The sequence below is a fragment of the Gobio gobio genome (assembly GCF_949357685.1).
Source record: "Gobio gobio genome assembly, chromosome: 5".
In the NCBI taxonomy this organism is placed as follows: domain Eukaryota; kingdom Metazoa; phylum Chordata; class Actinopteri; order Cypriniformes; family Gobionidae; genus Gobio; species Gobio gobio.
This window is the reverse complement of record NC_137101.1, coordinates 38,972,347-38,997,486: the sequence shown is the minus strand read 5'-3', so window position 1 is coordinate 38,997,486 and position 25,140 is coordinate 38,972,347. Positions and strand designations below refer to the sequence as shown.

Genomic DNA, 25,140 nt, shown 5'->3' with positions numbered 1-25,140 from the left:
GTGAGTCTAGATGCAAACAAGACCAGTCAAAGATTAGGTGTGAGAGTGTGTCTTTTGGCCAGGAGTTGATTGTAGTGCTGATGGGTGCAGGTGTGTGTGTGATTAATACTCAGGAGAGGGAGTGCGCTGTGATTGGGTGAAGCTGGAGCCTGGTGTGTCTGTGACACACTTATGCCTGAACCACATATTAATGTTTATTATTTTTTAAACTAAATGAAAAGAGGTAGGGTTGTGTTTTATAATTTGTTTTATTATAATACATGCAGTGAAGATAATCAATTGCCTAAACCACATTTGTGTGGCTATTAATATGTTTAAGATGGTTTTTTAATGAAAATTAAAAGAGGCCGAGAGGCATTTTATGACATATTTAATTTTATTGTAGCCTAAAATATACATACAGATATAACCGGAGCAGCCAGAGAGAGTGACGCTATCAAGAACTATCTTGGCAAGTCTGAACTACCAAGGACGCAGATCACGAACTTGGTATTGAGAAACGGCCCTTGTCTTCATATTTGGCAGCTTAAGGGACACACACACACACACACACACGATGGTTGTAAGGGCTTTATATATATATATCCTTTATTTGGTTGTTTGCTTGCATGTCATTTAGACATAAAGCATGGATAACATCTAGGAAAAATACTTACAAAAACAAAATGACAGCTATACATGGCGGCAACTATAGTTGTCGGTTGGCTTAAATGGGTTAAATGACAAATGATAAACAAATCTTAAAAATCAAGAGTATATGAAGGAACAGAGCCCGTGACATATTTCAAAAACATTTTATGCGTCCAGTCATCAAACACAGAAAACAGTTACAGAAACAGTGCACCAGAATAAATCAGAATATGCCTTAACACTGAAAGACAAAATCTCTGTAACTCATACAACTTTACAACCTAGCAACAAACAATTCATCGGAACACACACACACACCTTCAGGATGAACTTTGAATATTTTCTCTTGGCTCCCAGGAGTTGTTCCACTTTTTCCCACTGTAAGACAGCAAAAAGTTTTAGTCACATTGTTCATTATATAAATACTATCTTGGTACTGTACAATAAGACATGTAGTTTTCAGGTATGCAAGCATTCTTTTTTATTATACCATGGAATAATGATGGTATAGGTTTCAAAACATAATTTTTTAAAATATGCACATTGCACTCAGAATGTGTCAGACAGTAACACATTTTTCAGTGATTTGGTTCTGTGATCAGAATCAATTTTATACTCGTTGTTCAAGATAACAAAAAATATAATGCAGTTCTCAACAAAGGATTGATAAAAAAGTGAATACTGCTTGAAAACATTTAAGAATAGATCACAATAAAAAGCACACTACATTTCAAATGAAATTCCAATTACATTGAAGTCTGAAGTCCTGAAGTTATAATGGTGTTTCGAGATGCTATTGATCATAGCCAGTTTTATCTGTTGGGATTTGAGTAACTACGGCTACATGGTTTGCATGTTGTTGCACTTACGATATTAAATGAAACGTATAGATTTTATTTTATTTTATATTGAATGTACTACACTGCCATTATTAGATTGTTATGTGACTTGCTTGACAATCAGACTTTAGTGTCACTGATCAAACTGCAACTTCAGTTAAAGCTGATTAAAAGTTTATGTAATGTTTATTATGTTTCTCTAATTTTTATATAAATAAATGTTTATATTACACTACATTAAATTTCAGATAATATGCGTACCATTCAGAGCAAGGATGCCACTGCACCAACACCTCCGCATGGCCCTTAGCAAAAACAGAAACAAAATGGTAAAGTTAATGACATTTTCTTTCAACACAAAGTTACAATCATACATCTGCTGAATGGTAAATACAACATTAAATCCAAGTGAAATTAAACAAAGTGAAATTAATAGTCAGTTGGAATAAGTCTAACATAAGAAGCATAAAACTTTAATTATTAGCATTATTAACTTTATTGCTATATTATCAATAGAATTTTGAAAGATTTGGAACTGCAGTTTCTACTTTTTTCAAACTAGCATTGTTATGGACAATATTTTAAATTTGCACAACTGACATTGTGAAGTAAAATATTTCTTCCACGGTTGAACATTATAACATGAATTATATGAATACCTAAACCTTACATTAAAGGGATAGTTCACCCAAAAATAAAAATAAGATTTACTCACCCTCAAATCATCCTCGGTGTATATGACATTCTTCCTTCAGACGAATACAATCAGAGTAACATTAAAAAATGTCCTGGCTCTTCCCAGCTTTATAATGGCGATGAATGGGGGGCCCAAAAAAAAGTGCATACATCTATTATAAAAGTACTCCACATGGCTCTGGGGGGTTAAAGGAACACTCCACTTTTTTTGAAAATATTTTTTTTCCAACTCCCCTGGAGTTAAACAGTTGAGTTTTACCGTTTTCGAATCCATTCAGCCGATCTCTGGGTCTGGCGGTAGCACTTTTAGCATAGCTTAGCATAGATCATTGAATCTGGTTAGAACGTTAGCATCTCACTCAAAAATTACCAAAGAGTTTTGAGGTTAAAACTACATCGTGTACTAAGGACGACGGAAAATGAAAAGTTGTGATTTTCTAAGCTGATATGTCTAGGAACTATTCTCTCATTCCTGCGTAGCAAACAAGAAACTTTGCTACCGTACTATGGGTGCAGCGGTGCAATGATATTACAACCCTGAAAATAGGCTAACTTACGTCAACATAACCAACGTGATAACCTGCTTGCACAGGGAGCATGTTGGGGACTATTTTCAGGCACTTCGTAATGTCATTGCTAACATACCCATGCTAACGATTGTGGTGAGCAGCGAGGCTTAGGGACCGTGAGAGCAGGACGAGTAGTATAAAGGAGGAGCGACGACAGTGAAGAACGAGAGAGGACCAGGCCTGGATTTTAAGTTGTGTTTTGTTTATGTTTGTTTATGTACGTGAGGAGCTGCTGCTTTTACTTTCATTTTGTGTTCATTTATTTTGATTAAGGTCTGTTGAACGTTCGCCGGTTCCTGCCTCCTTCTTCCCACATGAACTAACTTTACTACATTGGTGCCGAAGCCCGGGAGGAAGGAGGGACATGCTGTCGAAGAGCCCTTGCTGCTGAGGGGGATCGCGGTGCTGAGGAGGTCGGGCAGCGCGGATGGATGAGGACCGCGAGGGGCTGCCTGAGGCGGTGGTGCTGGAGTGAGTGAAGATCTGGTGGGACGGAGAGAACACTGCAGTGCCCCTGGGTTGAGGTGGGGTGGCTGCCGTCCGAGAGGGAGCGGAGGAGTCGCGGCGCTTGCCGTGAGCCGGAGCCTGCTGCCGTCCGCCATTTAGGGGAGGAGCAGGGAGCGCGGGACCCGCTGCCGGCTCCCTCAGTAGGAGGAGCCACCGCTGGCCGCCAGGGGGCGGAGGAGGATCGAGCCGTCCACCAAATATCGTGCCATTGCATGGCACTGCGAGCAAGAGCCTCTCGGCTGGCTGAGGACCAAGCGGCAGTGTGTCCGGGAAACAGACCAGAATTTTTTTTTTCTCTTTTCTTTTCTCCTCACTCGCTGTCGCTCCTCGTGCTTCTGGCTCCGTTCTCTCACCTCTCTGTCCTTACTCCCAGGTGCCGTGGTCGCCGTGATCGGCCTCCCGGAGGGGGGATGGTTAGAGTAGAGCACAGGCTCGGGAGTACCCCCCGGCCTGTGAAGGGCGTTGGGGGTATGTGGCGAGCAGCGAGGCTGAGGGACCGTGAGAGCGGGACGGAGGAGTGACGGGAGTATTAAGGAGGAGCAATGACAGTGAAGGACGAGAGAGGACCAGGCCTGGATTTTATGTTGTGTTTTGTTTATGGATGTGCGGGGCAGTCGACCGTGAGGGGCTTTACTTTCATTTTGTGTTCATTTATTTTGATTAAAGTCTGTTGAACGTTCGCTGGTTCCCGCCTCCTTCTTCCCATACGAACAAACCACGTTACAACAATCTAATCAGATTCAATTATCTATGCTAAGCTATGTTAAAAGTGCTACCGACAGACCCAGAGATTGGCTGAAATGGATTCGAAAACGGTAAATCTCAACTGTTTAACTCTAGGGGAGTTGGAAAATGAGCCGATTTTAAAAAAAAGTGGTGTGTTCCTTTTAACAAAGGCCTTCTGAAGCTAAGTAATGCATTTGTGTAAGAAATATATCCATATTTAAAACTTTAAATAAAAAAAAATCTAGCTTTTGCCAGACTGCCTTCCATTCCGGGGTAAAATATGTTTTTTTGGTAGGGTTCCCTGCTAAAATTTGCATTCCCGGGGCTAAATATCACATAATCGGGGTCGCTTCAACCTGAAGACATGAAAAACAGCCCGCGGCAACAGTGTTAAAGTAGCCCAATAGCACAGACTTGGCAACAATGACCTAGGATGACTTGAGGGTGAGTAAATCATGGGCTAATTTTCATTTTTGGGTGAACTATTCCTTTCCGTAATGTATTTTGCAATAACATGCTTTTTGCTTTTTGAAACAAACCTCCTTGATTCTTTCCCCCAAAATATTTTTGTAGGGGAAACTGGTTGATTCTTTATGCATGGGGCATTCTGAAACAAATTAAAGGATGGTTATAGTTTGAAACAGTCATAAGTAAAAGAAAAAGTTCAACAAACATCTGCTAAACATTACCATGAGGGTCATGGATAAAGTACAAGGAAAATTAGATTTCTGAAAATCAAAACAACTGAACAGGACTGTTTTCATTGATGTTACAGTAGTATGCCATTGACATTTCCCATAACACACCACGCTTGTGTGTTATTGTCTTTTTTGTTGTTGTTAAATTTGTATATTTTGGAGACTCTTTTTACAATGCTCACATGCTCATGATAAAGTTACTGAGATGTATATATTTTTCCTGTATTTACACACTGTTGGGAAATTTAATTTGTCATATTTCATGGTTCATATGAACACAGGGAATGGTCAAAGCAACACAAAAGATCTTTACATATACATACATACATATATAACTTAGAAAAACTAAGGCTAAGGCCGAGTGTGACGGCCATTTGTACCTTTGATGTGTTGCAATGAATCGCTTTAATTTAGCTGTACAAAAGCAGTCCGTTGTGCTGCTTTATTGTGCAAACTTTTAACTGTTATCACATTATTTTAATTTCATTATCATAATCAAACACACTGGTTCATAGTGCATGTAGTTTTAACATTTACTTCACTTTGTTATTCTTCTAGTTATTTACCTTTAGACACAAGAATAAATCAGAAGGCTCTCACATTCAAAGAAAATAGCTTACTTCCATGTTGCAAAATAAGATGGATACTAAATGTACGTGTCTACATTTTTATATTTACATTTAATCATTTGGCAAAAACTTTTATCCAAAGCAACCCACAAATGAGGAGAACAATGTAAGCGCTCAGATCAACAAGAGGGCAACAAAAAGGGCAATGCACTGAATAGCTTGCTTTCCAAAAATAATAACAATTGCAATATGTGCAAAAGAAAAATTTACAATATGTACATTTGTAAAATTGTAACCCAGTCCTTTTCAAAAAACAATGAGAAAGGCCCTGTTCTTTCACCTGACTAAAAACACAGTGTAAAACAAAGCACCGTTTTTATTCATATGTCAAAAAAAAAAAAAAAAATCCACACATACCTTTAGGGTCTGCTTTCCTCTTTATTTGTCTCTTTTTCCGCAAGGAAGATACTGGGCCTGGACTGCCTTGCTCAGTGGACAGTTTAGAACAGGGAGAAAGGGTAGAGGCTGGTGGCAGAGGAGAAGCCAGGGAAGAAGATATAGGACTAGACTCAGAGGAGATGAAACCAGTATGAGTCAGGGGGGAGACTGGAGGAGCAATGGTTAAAGACACAGGAGAGGTCAATGAGGTGGTGAAGGAAACGGGAGAAGCCAAGGAGGAAGATGCAGGAGGAAGTAAAAGAGTATCAGACTCAGGTGTGAGGTCTGCTGGTGGAGTCTCTATCTGTGTGCTGTTTGCGGCTGAACTCTCTCCCATGCTGCTTGCTTCTTTATCTGGGTTAGCCACTGTTGGAAAAATAAAATTGTGATATGAACCTTTGCATAAGCTGCTGTAATCTAAACATTTAAAATAAATCTATTTAAATGCTGGAATACACAATACAATTTGTAACCTCTGTTCTGGGCACAAGAAACTAAAATATATGTGCCTTGTTGCTTAGAAGACACATGACCAATGAGAACAATATGGTTTCACAGACAGGGCTTAGATTAAGCCAGGATTAGGCCTTAGTTCAATTAGGGCACTTAAGTAACTTTTATAAACATGCCCTAGAAAAAAAAAACACATTACTGGTGGCATCCTGAGACAAAACATATTGACATATTGTACACAACAAGACATACTGTAAGATACACTAAATTGCTTAAGTATTAGCACACCCCTCCAAATCATTGAATTCAGGTGTTCCAGTCACTTCCTTGGAAACAGATGTATAACAAGCACCTAGGCATGCAGACGTTTCTACAAACATTTGTAAAAGAATGGGTCGCTCTCAGCAGCTCAGTACCGTGATGGCTTGTACTGGTGGCAACCTCATTCGTGAAATTTCCTCACTACTAAATATTCCACAGTCAACTGTTAGTGGTATCATGACAAAATGGAAGCAATTGGGAACAACAGCAGGTAGGCCACGTAAATTCATAGAGTGGGGTCAGCGCATGCTGAGGCGCACAGTGCGCAGAAGTCGCCAACTTTTTCCAGAGTCAATAGCTACAGACCTCCAAACTTCATGTGGCCTTCAGATTAGCTCAAGAACAGTGAGTAGAGCCGTAATAGAATGGGTTTCCACGGCCGAGCAGCTGCATCCAAGCCTTACATCACCAAGTGCAATGCAAAGCGTCGGATGCAGTGGTGTAAAGCACGCCGCTACTGGACTCTAAAGCAGTGGAGACATGTTCTCTGGAGTGACGAATCACGCTTCTTCGTCTGGCAATCAGATGGACGAGTCTGGGTTTGGCGGTTGCCAGGAGAACGGTACTTGCCTGACGCATTTTCCAAGTGTAAAGTTTGGTGGAGGGGGGATTATGGTGTGGGGGTTGTTTTTCAGGGGTTGGGCTTGGCCCCTTAGTTCCAAGGAAAGAAACTTTAAAGCTTCAGCATACCAAGACATTTTGGACAATTTCATGCTCCCAACTTTGTGGGAACAATTTGGGAATGGCCCCTTCCAGAGGGGAGGTGGACCTTTATGGACCTTGCACAGAGCAAGGTCCATAAATGCACAGAGTCCTGACCTCAACCCGATAGAACACCTTTGGGATGAATTAGAATCAGTGCCTGACCTCATAAATGCACTTCTAGAAGAATTGTCAAAAATGCCCATAAACACACTCCTAAACCTTGTGGAAAGCCTTCTCAGAAGAGTTGAAGCTGTTATAGCTGCAAATGGTGAGCCAACTCCATATTAAACCCTACGGATTAAGAAAGGGATGTCATTAAAATTCATGTGCATGTAAATGCAGGCGTCCCAAAAGTTTTGGCAATATTGTGTAAACAGCTCAAACATGCATTTTAGTCTGGGACTTGGCTTAAGCATTGTCTGTGAAACCGGGGAAGTTGTTATAAAATTGCCTTAAATTATTTTTATTCTTAAAGCTGCAGTCTGTAGTTTTTCCTCTCTGATCTCTGTTCGAAATCTGCAATTGCAGTTATTCGCGGAATTATCAACTTTACGTGAATTGTGCCTCGGCACGGCACAGCGCGGAATGTGAAGAATGTGAGAATGTGAAGCTGCCTGTCAGTCACACGTGCCGGTGTGGATACTGTCATTCAGAATCACAGATTATACTTTTTGAAAGTATGACCAACATAAGAATTTTCTTCAGAAAATGTCATCTGAACTGAACAAGTCAGTAGATAACATTCACTTTTGTTCTGACCAACTAAGGGGGAAAAAAAAGAATTGCAGTAAATCGCAATGATTAGACTAAATCTAACGATAGCTTATCATATTATGTCAAACCGTGCATATAAATACTTTGTTTTCAAATGGTTAATGTTAACAACATCAGCATAGCGTGACTACATTTAATGTGTATTAGGGCTACCTGTAGTTTAGTTTCCATTTCTGTGCAGTCTAATTTCTGACTGTCATAAACCAACAAATGAATGTAGAGTAGAGGTGAATTGCTCCGTATCATAGCTAGCGCAAAATAATTGATATTTACCATAATGCATATTGCAAAACAAGAAAGGCACAACAAAGAAAACTCCGTAACTGTATGAATTAAGTGAACAAGTGTGCTTCTATTACATAATTTAACCATTGAAATGTCTTGTTGCTTGTCCAGCTGAAAAAAGCAGTCTCTGCATCCATTTTTGAACCCCTTTAAAACACGGAGTTCACGCCACCTATCAAAAGCCATTTTTATCCTTGTTTTCGCATAGGCCCTGTTGAAGTCTCTTTTTTTCTGTAGCCACTCCGAGGGTGCGTCTCAATCAGCTCCCTAGCTCAGAAGTCAGGGCACTGATCAGGGAGTCAGCCCATTGAGTTATGTCCTGATCAGTGCCCTGACTACTGAGCTAGGGGGCTGATTGAGACGCACCCCGAAAGTCCGAAGTCTTTGGCATTTTACAACGGGTACATCTCCAGTTGTCACTGGTGATTGTCGTTTGAACCTTTCTGGATCCGCCATCAAATTGATAAGTTGAATTATATCAAGTGCTGTGAGAAAAGGCTATAAATCTCCACCTCCAACATCCTCACACGACATATAGCCTACTAGCCGGGACACCTTCTTTATGTGTACAGATGCGACGCAAAGATATGCTTGAATTCCCCGTGGAAATCCACCAGTACCACTGGAATTAAAAACATTATTACAAGCTTACCATTGTAAATCGAGCTAAGGTAAGCAGATAGTATTGAACACTTGCTGGTTATGTACTTGCTCAAAAATTTATTTTGGATAATTTTTAACCCAAAAACGTTACGGACTGCAGCTTTAAATTATAATTATGTTGTTTTCAAGGATGAAACATTTATGAGTGTAATGAGTGTTTTATGAGTGTAACTCTTAGGGTCTGCATTTGAACAGATACTTTTATTTGGTGCGTGACGTGATAAGACCACAAAACTCTTTACTATGTTTACTGTACAAGAACATGTCAGTTCTATTGAATGAGACATTTTACCATTACAGGTGAGCAGAGGTGTGGACTCTGATGCTGGGTCTGCTGGTGGAGTCTCTGTCTGTGTGCTGTTTGTGGCTGAACTCTCTCCCATGCTGCTTGCTTCTTTATCTGTGTTAGCCACTGATTGAAAAAAGAAACTGTGGTGTGGACATGAGAATAATAATAATTCAATAATAATTGAACAAACATTAAATAAATAAAATAAGTTTTATTATGGTTTAAGTTTAAGTCCCCCTATGGGTTGTATTTTATAATGTAATATCAATTTGACATTATCAAAATAATACAAGACCTCCCGTTCAAGTTTTGTAAAAAGGAGGCTTCAAGGTCAAAAGGTTGGGAATGTGATAAATGAAAACAATATGTGTTGTAAAATGTTAGTCCTATTAAAAGGGACAGTTTCAATGTGCAAATGTATGTACTGTCAGTAAAACCTATTACTGTCTTTTGAAATGAATTCTCAAATCAATCAAGGATGCACTAATAAGCAATGAAATATGTGAACATTTTGCATGCATTGCACATTTGTGTTTATTACCATTAAGAAAACGTTCATACATCCTCTTTATTGTAAGAAAAGCATCCTGAGTATCTTCTGTGTCCATCTTCCATGGACATAAACACTCAGTAGAAAAACCATTTGAGGTTCTCCTGGCAAGGAGAAGGACTGGGTACCTCTCTAAAAGATCCCACTTGTGGAGCTGGAATGAAATTGAGACAAAATCATATGACTGAAAATCAGACAGATGACTCAAAGTTCTCACACACACACACACACACACACACACACACACACACACACACACACACACACACACACACACACACACACACACACACACACACACACACACACACACACACACACACACACACACACACACACACACACACACACACACACACACACACACACACACACACACACACACACACACACACACACACACACATGTTGGGTTTTCATGTTTTATGGGGACTTTCCATAGGCGTAATGGTTTTTATACTGTACATACCGTATATTCTATCCCCCTACACTGCCCCTACCCCTAAACCTAACCCTCACAGGAGACATTCTGCAATTTTACATTTTCAAAAAACATCACTTAGTCTGATTTATAAGATGTTTTCCTCATGGGGACCTAAAAATGTCCCCACAAAGATGAGGATTTCGGATATTGCTATCTTTGTGGGGACATTTTGTCCCCATAACGTTATGATTACCAGTCCACACACACACACACACACACACACACACACACACACACACACACACACACACACACACACACACACACACACACACACACACACACACACACACACACACACACACACACACACACACACACACACACACACACACACACACACACACACACACGCACACACACACACACACACACACACACACACACACACACACACACAGAGAGAGAAAGAGAGAGACTTGAAAACTATTTGAATTCACTGAGAGTTCAGGGATGAATAACACATTTATATTGGGCTGTCAAAGCGAATAACATTTGCGTGTGTGTGTGTGTGTGTGTGTGTAAACTATTATAAAATAAAAACTTATTTTAGATTAGATTTAGATTTAGATTAAATCACAGGTAATCGATTTGACAGCTCTAGTTTATATGTATCCACACATCTGAAAGGACTGCAACAATCAGAGACGATGAGATATGGACATGGGTTAGGCACAGATTTAAAAATGAAAATGTTCCTTTTCAAGATTTGGCTTAGTGTCTATGCACTTGAAAAGTTGCTTGAATTAATGAATTAACACTTTAACTGTCCAACAACTTTGGAGTAATGCTGTCCAATACCTTAGCTCATCTTTGTTTATTGTCATTGAGCTGGGTTTTTAGTTATTGTGATACTACAGTACATTTTATTCTATCCCAGGGGTGTTCAATCCTGCTCCTGGAGGGCCACTAAGCAGAGTTTAACTCCAACCCCAATTAAACACATAACAAGCTAATCAAGCTCTTACTAAGCATACTAGAAACTTCCAGTCAAGTGTGTTGAGGTAAGCTGGAGCTAAACTATGCAAGACAGTGGCCCTGCCCTCCAGGACTGAGTTTGGACACCCCTGGTCTATACGAATTCTATTAAATTTTTTCCTCAAAGTTGATGTTCCGATCTTTCGAATATCCCCATCTAATAATTGCCTCACTGACACGGCATCCTCAATAAAGGAAAATTGGGCATAAGGATTTGAGTGAATTTGGCAAGGGCCAAATTGTGATGGCTACGCTAGACGACTGGGTCAGAGCATCTCCAAAACTGCAGCTCTTCTGGGCTGTTCCCGGTCTGCAGTGGTCGGTATCTATCAAAAATGCTCCAAGGAAGGAACAGTGGTGAACCGGTGACAGGGTCATGGGCGGCCAAGGTTCATTGATGTCCGTGGGGAGCGAAGGCTGGCCAGTGTGTTCCGATCAAACAGACGAGCTACTGTAGCTCAAATTGCTCAAGAAGTTAAAGGGTTAGTTCACCCAAAAACGAAAATTCTGTCAGTAATTACTCACCCTCATGTTGTTCCAACCATGTAAGACCTTCGTTCATCTTCGGAACATAATTTAGTATATTTTTGATGAAATCTGAGAGCTGTCTCACTCCTCCATAGGCTTTCAGAGGGACTGAAACTTGATGGCCCAGAATAGTAAGTAAAAACGTCATTTAAGGAGTCCAAATGACTACAGTGGCTCTGTATTAAGTCTATCATGCGACGAAAATACTTTTTGAGCGGAAAAACAACAAAAATAACGACTTTATCACACTATTATTGTTGTTCAATTTGAGCCTCTGACGAGAGTTTGCGGGAGTGCCACGACGCATGCGCGAGAACTGAGATTAACCCTACTCCGAAAGAGTGAGCAGCCAGTCAATTAGTAGTAGAAGAAGAACGCTGTAATCTCAGTTCTCGCGCATGCGTCGTGGCACTCCCGCGAACTCTCGTCAGAGGCTCAAATTGAACAACAATAATAGTGTGATAAAGTCGTTATTTTTGTTGTTTTTCCGCTCAAAAAGTATTTTCGTCGCATGATAGACTTAATACAGAGCCACTGTAGTCATTTGGACTCCTTAAATGACGTTTTTACTTACTATTCTGGGCCATCAAGTTTCAGTCCCTCTGAAAGCCTATGGAGGAGTGAGACAGCTCTCAGATTTCATCAAAAATATACTAAATTATGTTCCGAAGATGAACGAAGGTCTTACATGGTTGGAACAACATGAGGGTGAGTAATTACTGACAGAATTTTCATTTTTGGGTGAACTAACCCTTTAATGCTGGTTCTGATAGAAAGGTGTCAGAATACACAGTGCACTGCAGTTTGTTGCGTTTGGGGCTGCATAGCCGCAGACCAGTCAGGGTGCCCATGCTGACCCCTGTCCACCGCTGAAATGGAATGGAAGAAGATGGCCTGGTCTGATGAATCATGTTTTCTTTTACATCATGTGGATGCTGGGTGCGTGTGCGTTGCTGACCTGGGGAACACATGGCACCAGGATGCACTTTGGCAAGCCGGCGGAGGCAATGTGATGCTTTGGGCAATGCTCTGCTGGGAAACCCCTGGTCTATACACATTATTTTTTATTACACTTTCTAATTTAGTGTTCTTTATCAGACCTGAGTACAATGGAAAAACACAGATGTAACACTTCAGTCGGTGTGCACACTGAAAAAAGAATCGCTGAAACGTCTCTGGGTATAAATATAGAAATGCATGAGTAAAAGGTAAAGATCAGGGACGATTTACTTACTATTTTATGACTAACATCTGAAAGATAAACCTACCAGTAGATTTGTTGCATCGTAGACTTTGTTCACACTGCTGTTTTTTTTTTGCCGGTGTATCCATTCTTGGGAAAGCTGGTTCTTTCTTTTCTCAAGCTTTTGCTTATATGGCTGTTTGGCACTACAGTGTTGACATGTTTTGCTTGCTACTCCAATTTTTTTCCTGCACATGTAGCAATCCTGTAAAAAGAAACAAAGGATAATTAGAGCAATGCATGCTGTGTCATGAGGGGATAAGGGGATAATATTTTTTCACCCCTACTATGTTGACAAAAGTCACAGTCCGAAAATATTGTCCTAACTTTCAAAACATTTAAAGAAAACTGCAACAGTATAATGCTAAAATTGTTTTATCAACTTAAGACATAAACTGTATTTGTGGTAGCCTTCTATCAAAAGCATCAGAAAAGGGATATAGAAGAGGTTTGAGATCAAATGTTACAGATTGTTATTGACTTTTAAAACAAATACCTACTGAGAATGACACATGTGAGTTATGTAGTACAACAGATGCATTCATCATAAAATCATGCACACAGACACATGTACCCGATCAGATATTGCACAAACTGCAGTTAGATTCCATCTATTGTTTTGAAAGGTTTTTATTATGTACTAAAATTTGACATCTGTGGCCAAACATAATACATACGTTTTAAGCACTGTCATAACTCACAGTAAAACCAGTGAGTTCCCTTTCAAGGGAACTCGCGCTGCGTCAAGCGCTGCGGGAACGCCCCTGCGTGATGCGTCATGAAGCACTCGTAAAATCAGTCCAATGGTGTGGCTGGACGTCGTAGGCGGGTGACGTCATAGACCAGGAAGCTATAAAGCAGCCCTGAACCAGACAATGTCAGCTTCTGTGTCTTCACAAGCGCTCCATGTGAAATCGTTTGTCCTTGTATGAAAGAAAAGTGTGTGTGTCTCTTAAAAAATGGCGTTCCCCAGGGTGCAGGTCCCGCTGCTGCTGAGGCACAGCGAAGGCTTTCATCTTGGGGTTCGCAAATGGATCTGACGGCAGGGTTAGAGACGGGTGATCCCCTTTCTCTGCCTTTACCCGTCAGACCCGACGCTTCAGTTGCCGAGTTAGAAGCACGCTCTGTGGTTTCTTCTGCTCGCGCTGAAGCGCAGGTGCAGCAACACTCCAGTTCTGAGGAAGTGGATGTTGTAAGCCTGGATTATTTAGATGAGGTTTCGCCGCCTCAGTCACACGCTCAAGAGGAGCTTTTGGAGGTTGTGACTCGCGCTGTTGCCAGGTTGCAAATAGACTGGCCAGCCGAGACTCACGAAGCGCATCAGCCTAGTAAATTAGATGAACGCTTCCTTCCATCTAGATCACAACCTCCAAAGCGGGGCTTGCCTTTTTTTTCCTGATCTCCACACCGAGGTGTCGAAATCATGGGAAAAAAACGGCATCATTCAGACCATTCAACCCCAATACAGCTGCTTATTCAAACATAGTGGGGTTGAAACAGCATGGTTACGCGGTGATGCCGCGGGTAGAAGAGACGCTCGCGAGCTATCTCTCTCCCGAGTCGTCATCGTCGTTAAAAGCCCCGCAGCTGCCCACTAAGCCCGTTAGAACAACATCAGCTTTAGTGGGTAGGGCTTACTCGGCAGCAGGTCAGGCAGCCGCATGTCTCCACACGATGGCGGTGTTGCAAGCTTATCAAGCCGACCTGCTGAAAGACATTGATGATGAATGTGAAGAAGTGGGGAGGGAAACGATAGCTGAGATTAGGAGAGCTGCTGATTTGTCTCTTCGGGCCACCAAGGAGACGGCTAGATCCATCGGCCGTTCTATGGCAGCCCTGGTGGCCACGGAGAGACATCTCTGGCTAAATCTTTCAGAGATAAAAGATAGAGATAAAAAGTTCCTTCTCGACTCTCCTATCTCCCCTGCTGGCCTCTTCGGCGACTCAGTCAACACAGTCGTCGAGAGGTTTCAAGAGTCTAAAAAGCAGGCGGCTGCGTTTCAAAAATTTCTCCCCCGCAAATCTCATGTCTTTGGGGCTGCTGGGCGGGAGCAGCCCCAACCGAGTACGTCCTCCTCTCACAGAGCGCAACAGCGAGAGAGTGTTGCCCTTTCGCTCCCCCACAGAGAGACTGGGGGCGGGGTCAGCACTCTCAGCCGAGGTCTTCCCGAGGTAGAGCAGATCTGAGGACTGTTATTATCTCTAGGAAGGCCTCGGCGAAGAAGTCCTGACACCAGATAGGTCAGACTTCGGATGGCAGTCCCCTCCGGGGGGAAGCGGTGTGTCGAGGCACCCGTCTCCTCTCGGTGCCATCAGGGGGCCGTTCTGCCAACCCTGCCACCTCGGGTGCTTCAGGGCGCAGCGGTCCTCAGCGAGCGCAAATCTCCACGTCCGCCCGGAAACGTAGCGGCGCGGGGATGCTCGCTCCCTCCAAGGAGGGTCAAAAGTGGGTCAGTGCGGTTGCTTCCTGCCGGCACGCCGTTTCAGGACACCGGGCTGCTCACACTTCAAAATCCAGAGGCCAGCCCCGAGGGGCTGGTTCCCTTAGTAGATTTTCTGGCAGCGTGGAAACTTCTGCCAAATATCTCAGATTGGGTCCTGCGCACAATAGAAAATGGGTACAGAATACAATTCGGGTCACACCCGCCCATGTTCAACGGGGTATTATCCACAGTGGTAAACCCCGAGCAGGCTCTGGTAATGGAGCAAGAGGTACAGACTCTTCTGCAAAAAGAGGCTATAGAGCGGGTCCCTCCCCACTGCAGAGAGTCAGGGTTTTACAGCCGGTACTTCATAGTTCCGAAGAAGGATGGAGGACTGCGTCCTATTCTAGATCTGCGCCAGCTAAATCGGGCAGTAAAGAAACTAAAGTTCAAAATGCTCACGCTAAAACAGATCATGTGTCACATCAGGTCCGAGGACTGGTGTGTCACAATAGACCTGAAAGACGCATACTTTCACGTCTCCATCCTTCCTCAACACAGGAAGTTCCTCAGGTTTGCTTTCGGGGGCGAAGCATTCCAATATCGGGTACTTCCATTCGGCCTAGCATTATCACCCCGCACCTTCACAAAATGCGTGGATGCAGCTTTGGCTCCGCTGAGACTCCAGGGCAACCCCGTATTGAATTACATAGACGACTGGCTGATCTTAGCAGAGTCGGAACATCTAGCGGCTCAGCATCGAGATGCTGTGATCGCTCACATGAAGAGGCTGGGGTTAAGGCTAAACACAAAGAAAAGCATGTTATCTCCACAGCAGAACGTCACTTTTCTGGGTGTGCTATGGGATACGAAAACCATGAGGGCTCGGCTGACGCCCGCTCGGGTGAATTCGATTTTACAATCCGTATCCAAGATAAAGCTAGGCCAGTCACTCACTGTGAAGCATTTTCAAAGACTTCTGGGTCTGATGGCAGCATCGTCCAACGTGATACCTTTTGGCCTGCTGTACATGAGGCCCTTACAGTGGTGGCTCAAGACCAAGGGATTCTCCCCGAGGGGAAATCCTTTTCGCACGATCAAGGTCACGCGGCGGTGCCTACGTGCCTTAGTCATGTGGAAGGATCCTTGGTTCCTGTCCCAGGGTCCGGTGCTGGGGGCTCCTTGTCGTCGCTTAACGCTAACGACGGATGCATCCCTCACCGGCTGGGGGGCGACCATGCGTGGTCGCTCAGCCCAGGGTCTGTGGAGCGACCAGCAGCTCTCCTGGCACATAAACCAGTTAGAGCTGATGGCAGTGTTCTTGGCACTCAGGCACTTTCTCCCAGACCTGAGGGGCCATCATGTGTTGGTTCGCACGGACAACACATCGGTGGTCTCATACATAAATCGCCAGGGGGGGTTACGCTCGCGCCGGCTATGGAAGCTGGCACATCGAGTCCTAGTTTGGGCCCAGGGCAAGATGCTATCGGTCCGAGCAGTGTACATCCCGGGGTACCTGAATACGACGGCAGACTCCCTGTCGAGGCAGGGAGTGGTGCCGGGGAGTTGGAGACTCCACCCCGAGGTGGTGGAGCTCATATGGAACCGGTTTGGTCAGGCTCAGGTGGATCTGTTTGCGTCTCAAGAGACAACGCACTGTCCCCTATTTTACTCCCTCACACATCCAGCCCCGCTGGGGTTGGATGCCATGGTGCAGACATGGCCGAGGCTGCGTCTGTACGCCTTTCCCCCTCTGGCATTAATACCAGGAGTGCTGGAGAGAGTGCGCCGGGACGGGGTTCGTCTGCTGCTAATAGCCCCGTTTTGGCCGACACAAGTTTGGTTGTCAGACATTATATCTCTCCTCGAAGGTCCCCCGTGGGAGATTCCGATCAGGAGGGACCTTCTCTCCCAGGCGTCGGGGGCAATCCTGCACCCGAGGCCGGAGTTGTGGAAACTGTGGGCTTGGCCCCTGAGGGGGCCCAGCTCGTAGACTCAGGTCTTTCTGCTGAGGTAGTTCAGACCATGTTGCACTCCAGAGCTCCCTCCACGAGGAGGCTGTATGCCCTTAAATGGAGAGTCTTTGTAGCTTGGTGTTCTAACCATTCTCTAAACCCAGTCAACTGCCAAGTCAACTCAGTACTGGATTTTCTACAAGAAAAGTTCGCTTCAGGGTTATCCCCTTCCACCTTAAAGGTATACGTGACGGCAATATCGGCCTATCACGTCTATCTGGATGGTGCATCGGTGGGGAAACACCCATGGGTTATTCGCTTCCTTCGTGGTACTCTGAGGCTAAGGCCTGCGGCACGCTCAAGGGTGCCGACCTGGGATCTGGCTGTGGTGCTGGAAGGTCTAGCTTTGGCCCCATTTGAGCCTATTGAGGAGGTGCCAGAGAAATTCCTCACGTTAAAAACTGTGTTTCTCTTGGCTATTTCCTCTCTAAAGAGAGTGGGGGATTTGCAAGCACTATCTGTCGCCCCCTCCTGTCTTGAGTTTGCGCCAGGAATGGTGAAAGCTTTTTTATATCCAAAAGAAGGATATGTCCCGAAAGTTCCTACGAACGTGGCGGGTCCTATAATGCTGCAGGCCTTCTCTCCGCCTCCCTTTGAGAATCCAGACCAGGAGAAGTTAAATCTGCTCTGCCCAGTAAGGGCACTAGATGCTTATGTCCACAGAGCTGCCCTGTGGAGGAAATCTGAGCAACTGTTCGTCTGTTTCGGGTCCCCAAACAAAGGGAAACCTGCATCTAAGCAGACATTAAGCAAGTGGACAGTCGAGGCTATCTCACTCGCATATGAGTCGGCCGGCCAACCTTCACCACTAAAGGTCCGAGCCCACTCTACTAGGAGTATGGCGGCCTCTTTGGCTCTTCTGTCAGGAGTCTCCCTGCAGGAGGTATGTGATGCGGCAGGGTGGTCCTCTCCGCACACTTTTGTGAGGTTTTACAACCTTGATGTAGCCTCTACTCCAGGTTCTCGGGTGCTTGTAGCTTAATGTGCGCTATAAATTTCACATGTACAGGCACTTGAGAGTTATGGCGGCGTTGGTATTGTGTTCCCGCAGCGCTTGACGCAGCGCGAGTTCCCTTGAAAGGGAACGTCTCAGGTTACGTATGTAACCATGGTTCCCTGAGAGGGAACGAGACGCTGCGTCGCTTAGCCATACTCCCGGCACGCCTGTGACCGACTTGTTCGACTTTTTCAGAAGCTGACATTGTCTGGTTCAGGGCTGCTTTATAGCTTCCTGGTCTATGACGTCACCCGCCTACGACGTCCAGCCACACCATTGGACTGATTTTACGAGTGCTTCATGACGCATCACGCAGGGGCGTTCCCGCAGCGCTTGACGCAGCGTCTCGTTCCCTCTCAGGGAACCATGGTTACATACGTAACCTGAGACGTTTTCCATGATGTCACATGGCACAGGCTCTGGTTATAAAAACAGCAGATTTAAATTCCCAAAGAAATGGGATAACTTTTCATGGGTGATAATGAGTTGGTTTGCGTTTTAAAATTGATAACTAGTTTGATGATTACTTAAAACATGGTTTAAATAAATATACGTATTTCTGTTTCTTAAACACATGACATGGACATTTTTGAGGAACATTTTTTTAATTTATAAAAATGTTTTTTTTTTTAAATAATTATTTTAATAGATGATATATATGATTTCTTAACAATTAAATTGTTTATAAATCACTTCACTGCTTTCATTAGAAGATAAGTGCAATTTGTAGGGTTCTCTGATGATCAATAATATTCATAACAGCTTTTTTTTATATACTTAAAATATGCATATTATCTAACATTAATGATAAATGATGATTAATGATTTTCTGAAATCTGTTGCAGAAATAGATATTCATACACGCATATAACTACAGTAGCAGAAACACTGTCAGTTTGCTCAAAGGGTCACAGACTGGCTAAAGCCCAGGATACACTGCACGATTTTAGCAGTCCTATAAGATCATTACAAAGCACACTGTGCGACATGGATCTATTAAACTTGGGTACGACATGCATGTACACTGTGCGATGATGACACCCATTGACTCGTAGGCTACAATGCAAGTTTCTATAGAAGAATAAAATGCCATCAGCATGCGCTAGTGGTAAACAAGAAGACCATGATGAATCACTCTTTGGCAGTTGTAGTTTTTATGTGTGCTGAGAAAAAGAGGATGCGGTGAAAAAGGAAGGGAAAATAGCTTGAGGAAAGCAGTTTTAAGTTTTAGCGCCATGTCTTGTTGATTTCATGTCACATTTTTATTGGCTGGTCTTAGACGCAAGTCGTAGCAGCCAACAAACTGTGTGATGATAAAGCTGAATTTGTGACACTGTCAGAAAATGATCGTAGGCTATCTTTGGACAACGGCCTTCTTTGAACCTCTTCACTGTACGACACAGGACCACCAATTAGGAGCCACAATCACAGAAATCGTCACGATTGTTTCACAACATGCACTGCCTGACGAAGAATGGTTTTTATACCATACAAACCGTATTTTCTATCCCCTTACACTGCCCCTACCCCTACCCATCACAGGAAACTGCACAGTTTACTTTCTGTGAAAAAAACCTCACTCTGTGTGATTTATAAGCATTTTGAAAAGTGAGGACATGGGGAACGTCCTCATATTTCACCCTCTTTTTGTAATACCTATGTCATAACCATGTCATTATACACATTTGTGTCCTGATATTTCACAAAAACATGCCCACACACACACACACACACACACATACATACATACATACATACATACATACATACATACATACATACATACATACATACATACATACATATATATATATATATATATATATATATGGATGGATGCATGCATGTGACCTTACACAAAACCATTGAGGCACTGTGTTTGGTAAATAGAATATGATACATGATTATGTTTAAGTGGATAAAAATCCACATCAGATTACTTTGGTTAATCACCTTTGTTGTCTGTCCTCTAGCCTTGCATGTTTGTTCTGTTCCTGGTTTTGCACCTGAATGTAGGAATCAGAGAAAAAAGAATAATGTACTAATATATATATATATATATATGAATATAATGAATATATTGGTCCTGTTTATTTACTGTTCATTATTATCCTGCTAATTCTGAAGAGCTGCTATATATATATGGGACACCTGCCTTTACATGTACATGAACTTTAAAGGGGTGGTTGATTTATGTTTTCACTTTACTAAACTAGTTAGTGTGTAATATTGCTGTTTGAACATAAACAACATCTGCAAAGTTACGACGCTCAGAGTTCATCACAAAGGGAGATATTTTATTTTAAACAAATCACTTTTTAAGGACTACAACAAACGGCTGGTAGGAACTACACAAGCTAGTGACATCACTAACCCTGAAATGTACACAACCCCCACCCCCAGGAAGACGCAACAAAGGGGGTGAGGCCATGTTGAGAATTTATAGATTATCATGACAGAATATGCTAATCAATGACTTGAAGATAGTTAGCTCCATATCAACTACAAAAATTAATCAACTAAGTATTCAGGAACATCCTGTTGCATTCTACATGTTGTCACTTCTTCTTGAGTCTCTGCATCATTGTACGACTCCAGTTTGAACATAAAAGGCTTAAAGTCCCAGTGCACCGGAAGTTGCAACTGATTTCGGAAAGGGAACGCCATTCCAAACCGGAAGTTTTTTTTCTGTGTATTAACTTGCACAGATTAATTGTTCACCACGCATTTGTGAGGTCAGGCACTGAAGAAGATGAGAAGGCCTGGCTCACAGTCTCCGCTCTAATTCATCCCAAAGGTGTTCTATTGGGTTGAGGTCAGGACTGTGTGCAGGCCAGTGAAGTTCCTCCACACCAAACTCACTCATCCATGTCTTTATGGACCTTGCTTTTTCCACTGGTGTGTAGTCATGCTGGAACAGGAAGGGGCCATCTCCAAGCTGTTCCCACAAAGTTGGGAGCATGTAATTGTCCAAAATGTCTTGGTATGCTGAAGCATTAAGAGTTTCTTTCACTGGAACTAAGGGGCCAAGCCCAACCCTTGAAAAACAACCCCAACACCATAATCCCCCCTCCACCAAACTTTACACTTGGCACAATACAATCAGGAAAGTACCGTTTTCCTGGCAACCGCCAAACCCAGACTTTTCCATCGGATTGCCAGACGAAGAAGCGTGATTCGTCACTCCAGAGAACATGTCTCCACTGCTCTAGAGTCCAGTAGCGGCGTGCTTTACACCACTGCATCCGACGCTTTGCATTGCACTTGGTGATGTAAGGCTTGGATGCAGCTGCTAGGCCATGGAAACCCATTCCATTAAGGCTCTCTACTCACTGTTCTTGAGGTAATCTGAAGGCCACATGAAGTTTGGAGGTCTGTAGCTATTGACTCTGCAAAAAGTTGGCGACTTCTGCGCACTGTGCGCCTCAGCATGCGCTGACCCCACTCTCTGAATTTACGTGGCCTACCTGCTGTTGTTCCCAATTGCTTCCACTTTGTCATGATACCACTAACAGTTGACTGTGGAATATTTAGTAGTGAGGAAATTTCACGAATGGAAACCTTCCACAGGTGGAAACCTATCACGGTACCACGCTTGAATTCACTGAGCTCCTGAGAGTGACCCATTCTTTCAAAAATGTTTGTAGAAGCGTCTGCATGCCTAGTCCTTGACTTTATACACCTGTTTCCATTGAAGTGATTGGAACGCCTGTATTCAATGATTTGGAGGGGTGTGCCAATACTTTTGGCAATATAGTGTATATATCCACTTCCTAATATTGTGTTGGTCCCCCTTTTGCTGCAAAAACAGCCCTGAACCGCCAAGGCAAGGACTCCACTAGACCCCTGAAAGTGTGCTGTGGTATCTGGCACCAAGATGTTAGCAGCAGTTCCTTTAAGTCCTGTAAGTTGCGAGGTAGGGCCTCCTTGGATCAGACTTGTTTGTTTACCACATTCCACAGATGCTCGATTGGATTGAGATCTGGGGAATTTGGAGGCCAAGTCAACATCTCAAACTCGTTGTTGTGCTCCTCAAACCATTGCTGAACCATTTTTGCTTTGTGGCGGCGTGCATTATCCTGCTGAAAGAGGCCACAGCCACCAGGGAATACAGTTTCCATGAAAGGGTGTACATGGTCTGCAACAATGCTTAGGTAGAAGGTACATGTCAAAGTAACACCCACATGGATAGCAGGACCCAAGGTTTCTCAGCAGAACATAGTCCAGAGCATCACACTGCCTCTGCCGGCTTGCCTTCTTCCCATAGTGCATCCTGGTGCCATATGTTCCCCAGGTTATAAAACATGATTCATCAGACCAGGCCATCTTCTTCCATTGCTCCGTGGACCAGTTCTGATCCTCACATGCCCACTGTTGGCGCTTTTGGCGGTGGACAGGGGTCAGCATGGGCACCCTGACTGATTTGCGGCTATGCAGCCCCATACGGTGTCCTATGCAGCCCCATCACAACAAACTGTGATGCACTGTGTATTCTGACACATTTCTATCAGAACCACCATTAACTTGTTAAAATGTTAGCTTGTCTGTTTGATCGGAACACACTGGCCAGCATTCGCTCCCCATGTGCATCAATGAGTTCTGACCGCCCATGACCCTGTTGCTGGTTCACCACTGTTCCTTCCTTGGAGCACTTTTGATAGATACTGACCACTGCAAACAGGAAACACCCCACAAGAACTGCAGTTTTGGAGATGCTCTGACCCAGTCGTCTCTCCATCACAATTTAACCCTTGTTAAACTCGCTCAAATCCTTACGCTTCCCCATTTTTCCTGCTTCTAACACATCAACTTTAAGGACAAAATGTTCACTTGCTGCCTAATATATCCCACCCACTAACAGGTGCCTCGATGAAGAGATAATCAATGTTATTCACTTCACTTGTCATAATGTTATGCCTGATCGGTATATGTAAAGTGTAAATACACATATATATTTAACTTAGAAAAGCTAAGAGTGTCACTGCCATTTGTACCTTCAATGTGTTTGACTTCCAGAGTCATTCGCTTCAAATTAATTTAGCTGTACAAAAGCAGTCTGTTGTGTAAACATTTAACTGTTATCACATTATTTTAATTTCATTATCATAATCAAACACACTGGTTCATAGTGCATGTAGTTTTAACATTTACTTCACTTTGTTATTCTTCTAGTTATTTACCTTTAGACACAATAATAAATCAGAACGCTAGGACATTCAAAGAAAATATCTTACTTCCATTTTGCAAAATAAGATGGTGTATATATTTGTATTATTTTTATATTTACATTTAATCATTTGGCAGACACTTTTATCCAAAGCTACTTGCAAATGAGGAGAACAATGTAAGCGCTCAGATCAACAAAAGGGCAACAAAAAGGACAATGCTTGGGTACTGTATGGTCATAACACTGAATAGCTTGCTATCCAAAAATAATAATAATTGCAATATGTGCAAAATAAATTTTTACAATATGTACATTTGTAAAGTTCTAACCCAGTTCTTTAAAATAAACAATGAGAAACAAGGCCCTGTTCTTTCACCTGACTAAATTTTCTTTCACCTTTTATTCATATAAAAAAAGAAAAGAAAAAAGAAATCCACACATACCTTTAGGGTCTGCTTTCCTCTTTATTTGTCTCTTTTTCGGTGAGGAAGATACTGGGCCTGGACTGCCTTGCTCAATGGACAGTTTAGAACAGGGAGAAAGGGTAGAGGCTGGTGGCAGAGGAGAAGCCAGGGAAGAAGATATAGGACTAGACTCAGAGGAGATGAAACCAGTATGAGTCAGGGGGGAGACTGGAGGAGCAATGGTTAAAGACACAGGAGAGGTCAATGAGGTGGTGAAGGAAACGGGAGAAGCCAAGGAGGAAGATGCAGGAGGAAGTAAAAGAGTGTTAGATTCAGGTGTGAGGTCTGCTGGTGGAGTCTCTGTCTGTGTGCTGTTTGTGGCTGAACTCTCTCCCATGCTGCTTGCTTCTTTATCTGTGTTAGCCACTGATGAAAAAAAGAAACTGTGATGTAGACATGAGAATAATAATAATAATTCAATAATAATTTAACAAACCATAATAAAACTTTTTATTTATTTATTTTTGTTTAAGTTTAAGTCCACCTATGGGTTGTATTTAATAATGTAATATCAATTTGACATTATCAAAATAATACACTTATACGCTTATGTTTTGTAAAAAGGAGGCTTCAAGGTCAAAAGGTTGGGAATATAATATATGAAAACAATGTGTTGTAAAATGTTAGTTCTATTAAAAGAGACAGTTTCAAATAAGAAATCAAAAATAATGTTGTTCATGTTAAAGCATTTTTTAAACCTAAGGTGCAAACTGTCAGTAAAACCTATTACTGTCTTTTGAAATTAATTCTCAAATCAATCAAGGATGCACTAATAAGCAATGAAATATGTGAACATTTGCACAAACATTGCACATTTGTGTTTATTACCGTTAAGAAAACGTTCATACATCCTCTTTATTGTAAGGAAAGCATCCTGAGTATCTTCTGTGTCCATCTTCCATGGACATAAACACTCAGCAGAAAAACCATTTGAGGTTCTCCTGGCAAGGAGAAGGACTGGGTACCTCTCTAAAAGATCCCACTTGTGGAGCTGGAATGAAATTGAGACAAAATTAAATTGAGACAGAAAATCAGATAAATAACTACAAGTTCTCTCTCTCTCTCTCTCTCTCTCACACACACACACACACACACACACACACACACACACACACACACACACACACAC

The 25,140-nt window shown here is 42.7% G+C and overlaps 1 protein-coding gene across 1 annotated transcript; it reads right to left on the bottom strand.

Moving 5' to 3' along the window:
* Positions 1-573: 573 nt before the first annotated feature.
* On the bottom strand, positions 574-24,996 carry LOC307126473 (uncharacterized protein). Its single transcript, XM_079816990.1, has 10 exons — positions 24,840-24,996; positions 23,991-24,377; positions 20,334-20,386; positions 12,971-13,150; positions 9,704-9,866; positions 9,166-9,285; positions 5,652-6,038; positions 4,507-4,574; positions 1,731-1,774; positions 574-1,008 (listed from the first exon to the last, which is right to left on the bottom strand). Exons 1-10 carry the CDS (start codon positions 24,904-24,906, stop codon positions 951-953), a joined length of 1,527 nt encoding a protein of 508 aa, XP_079673116.1. The 5' UTR covers positions 24,907-24,996; the 3' UTR covers positions 574-950.
* Positions 24,997-25,140: the final 144 nt, after the last annotated feature.

What these genes read in the sequence shown, in the direction of transcription:
- LOC307126473 (XM_079816990.1), bottom strand. Translation starts at nt 24,906, where the DNA reads ATGGACACAGAAGATACTCAGGATGCTTTCCTTACAATAAAGAGGATG. An exon ending in ACGATGCAACAAATCTACTG is followed by an intron (nt 9,867 to 12,970) that starts GTAGGTTTATCT and finishes ATTTCATTCCAG; the next exon opens with CTCCACAAGTGGGATCTTTT. An exon ending in GAGGAAAGCAGACCCTAAAG is followed by an intron (nt 4,575 to 5,651) that starts GTATGTGTGGAT and finishes AATTTGTTTCAG; the next exon opens with AATGCCCCATGCATAAAGAA.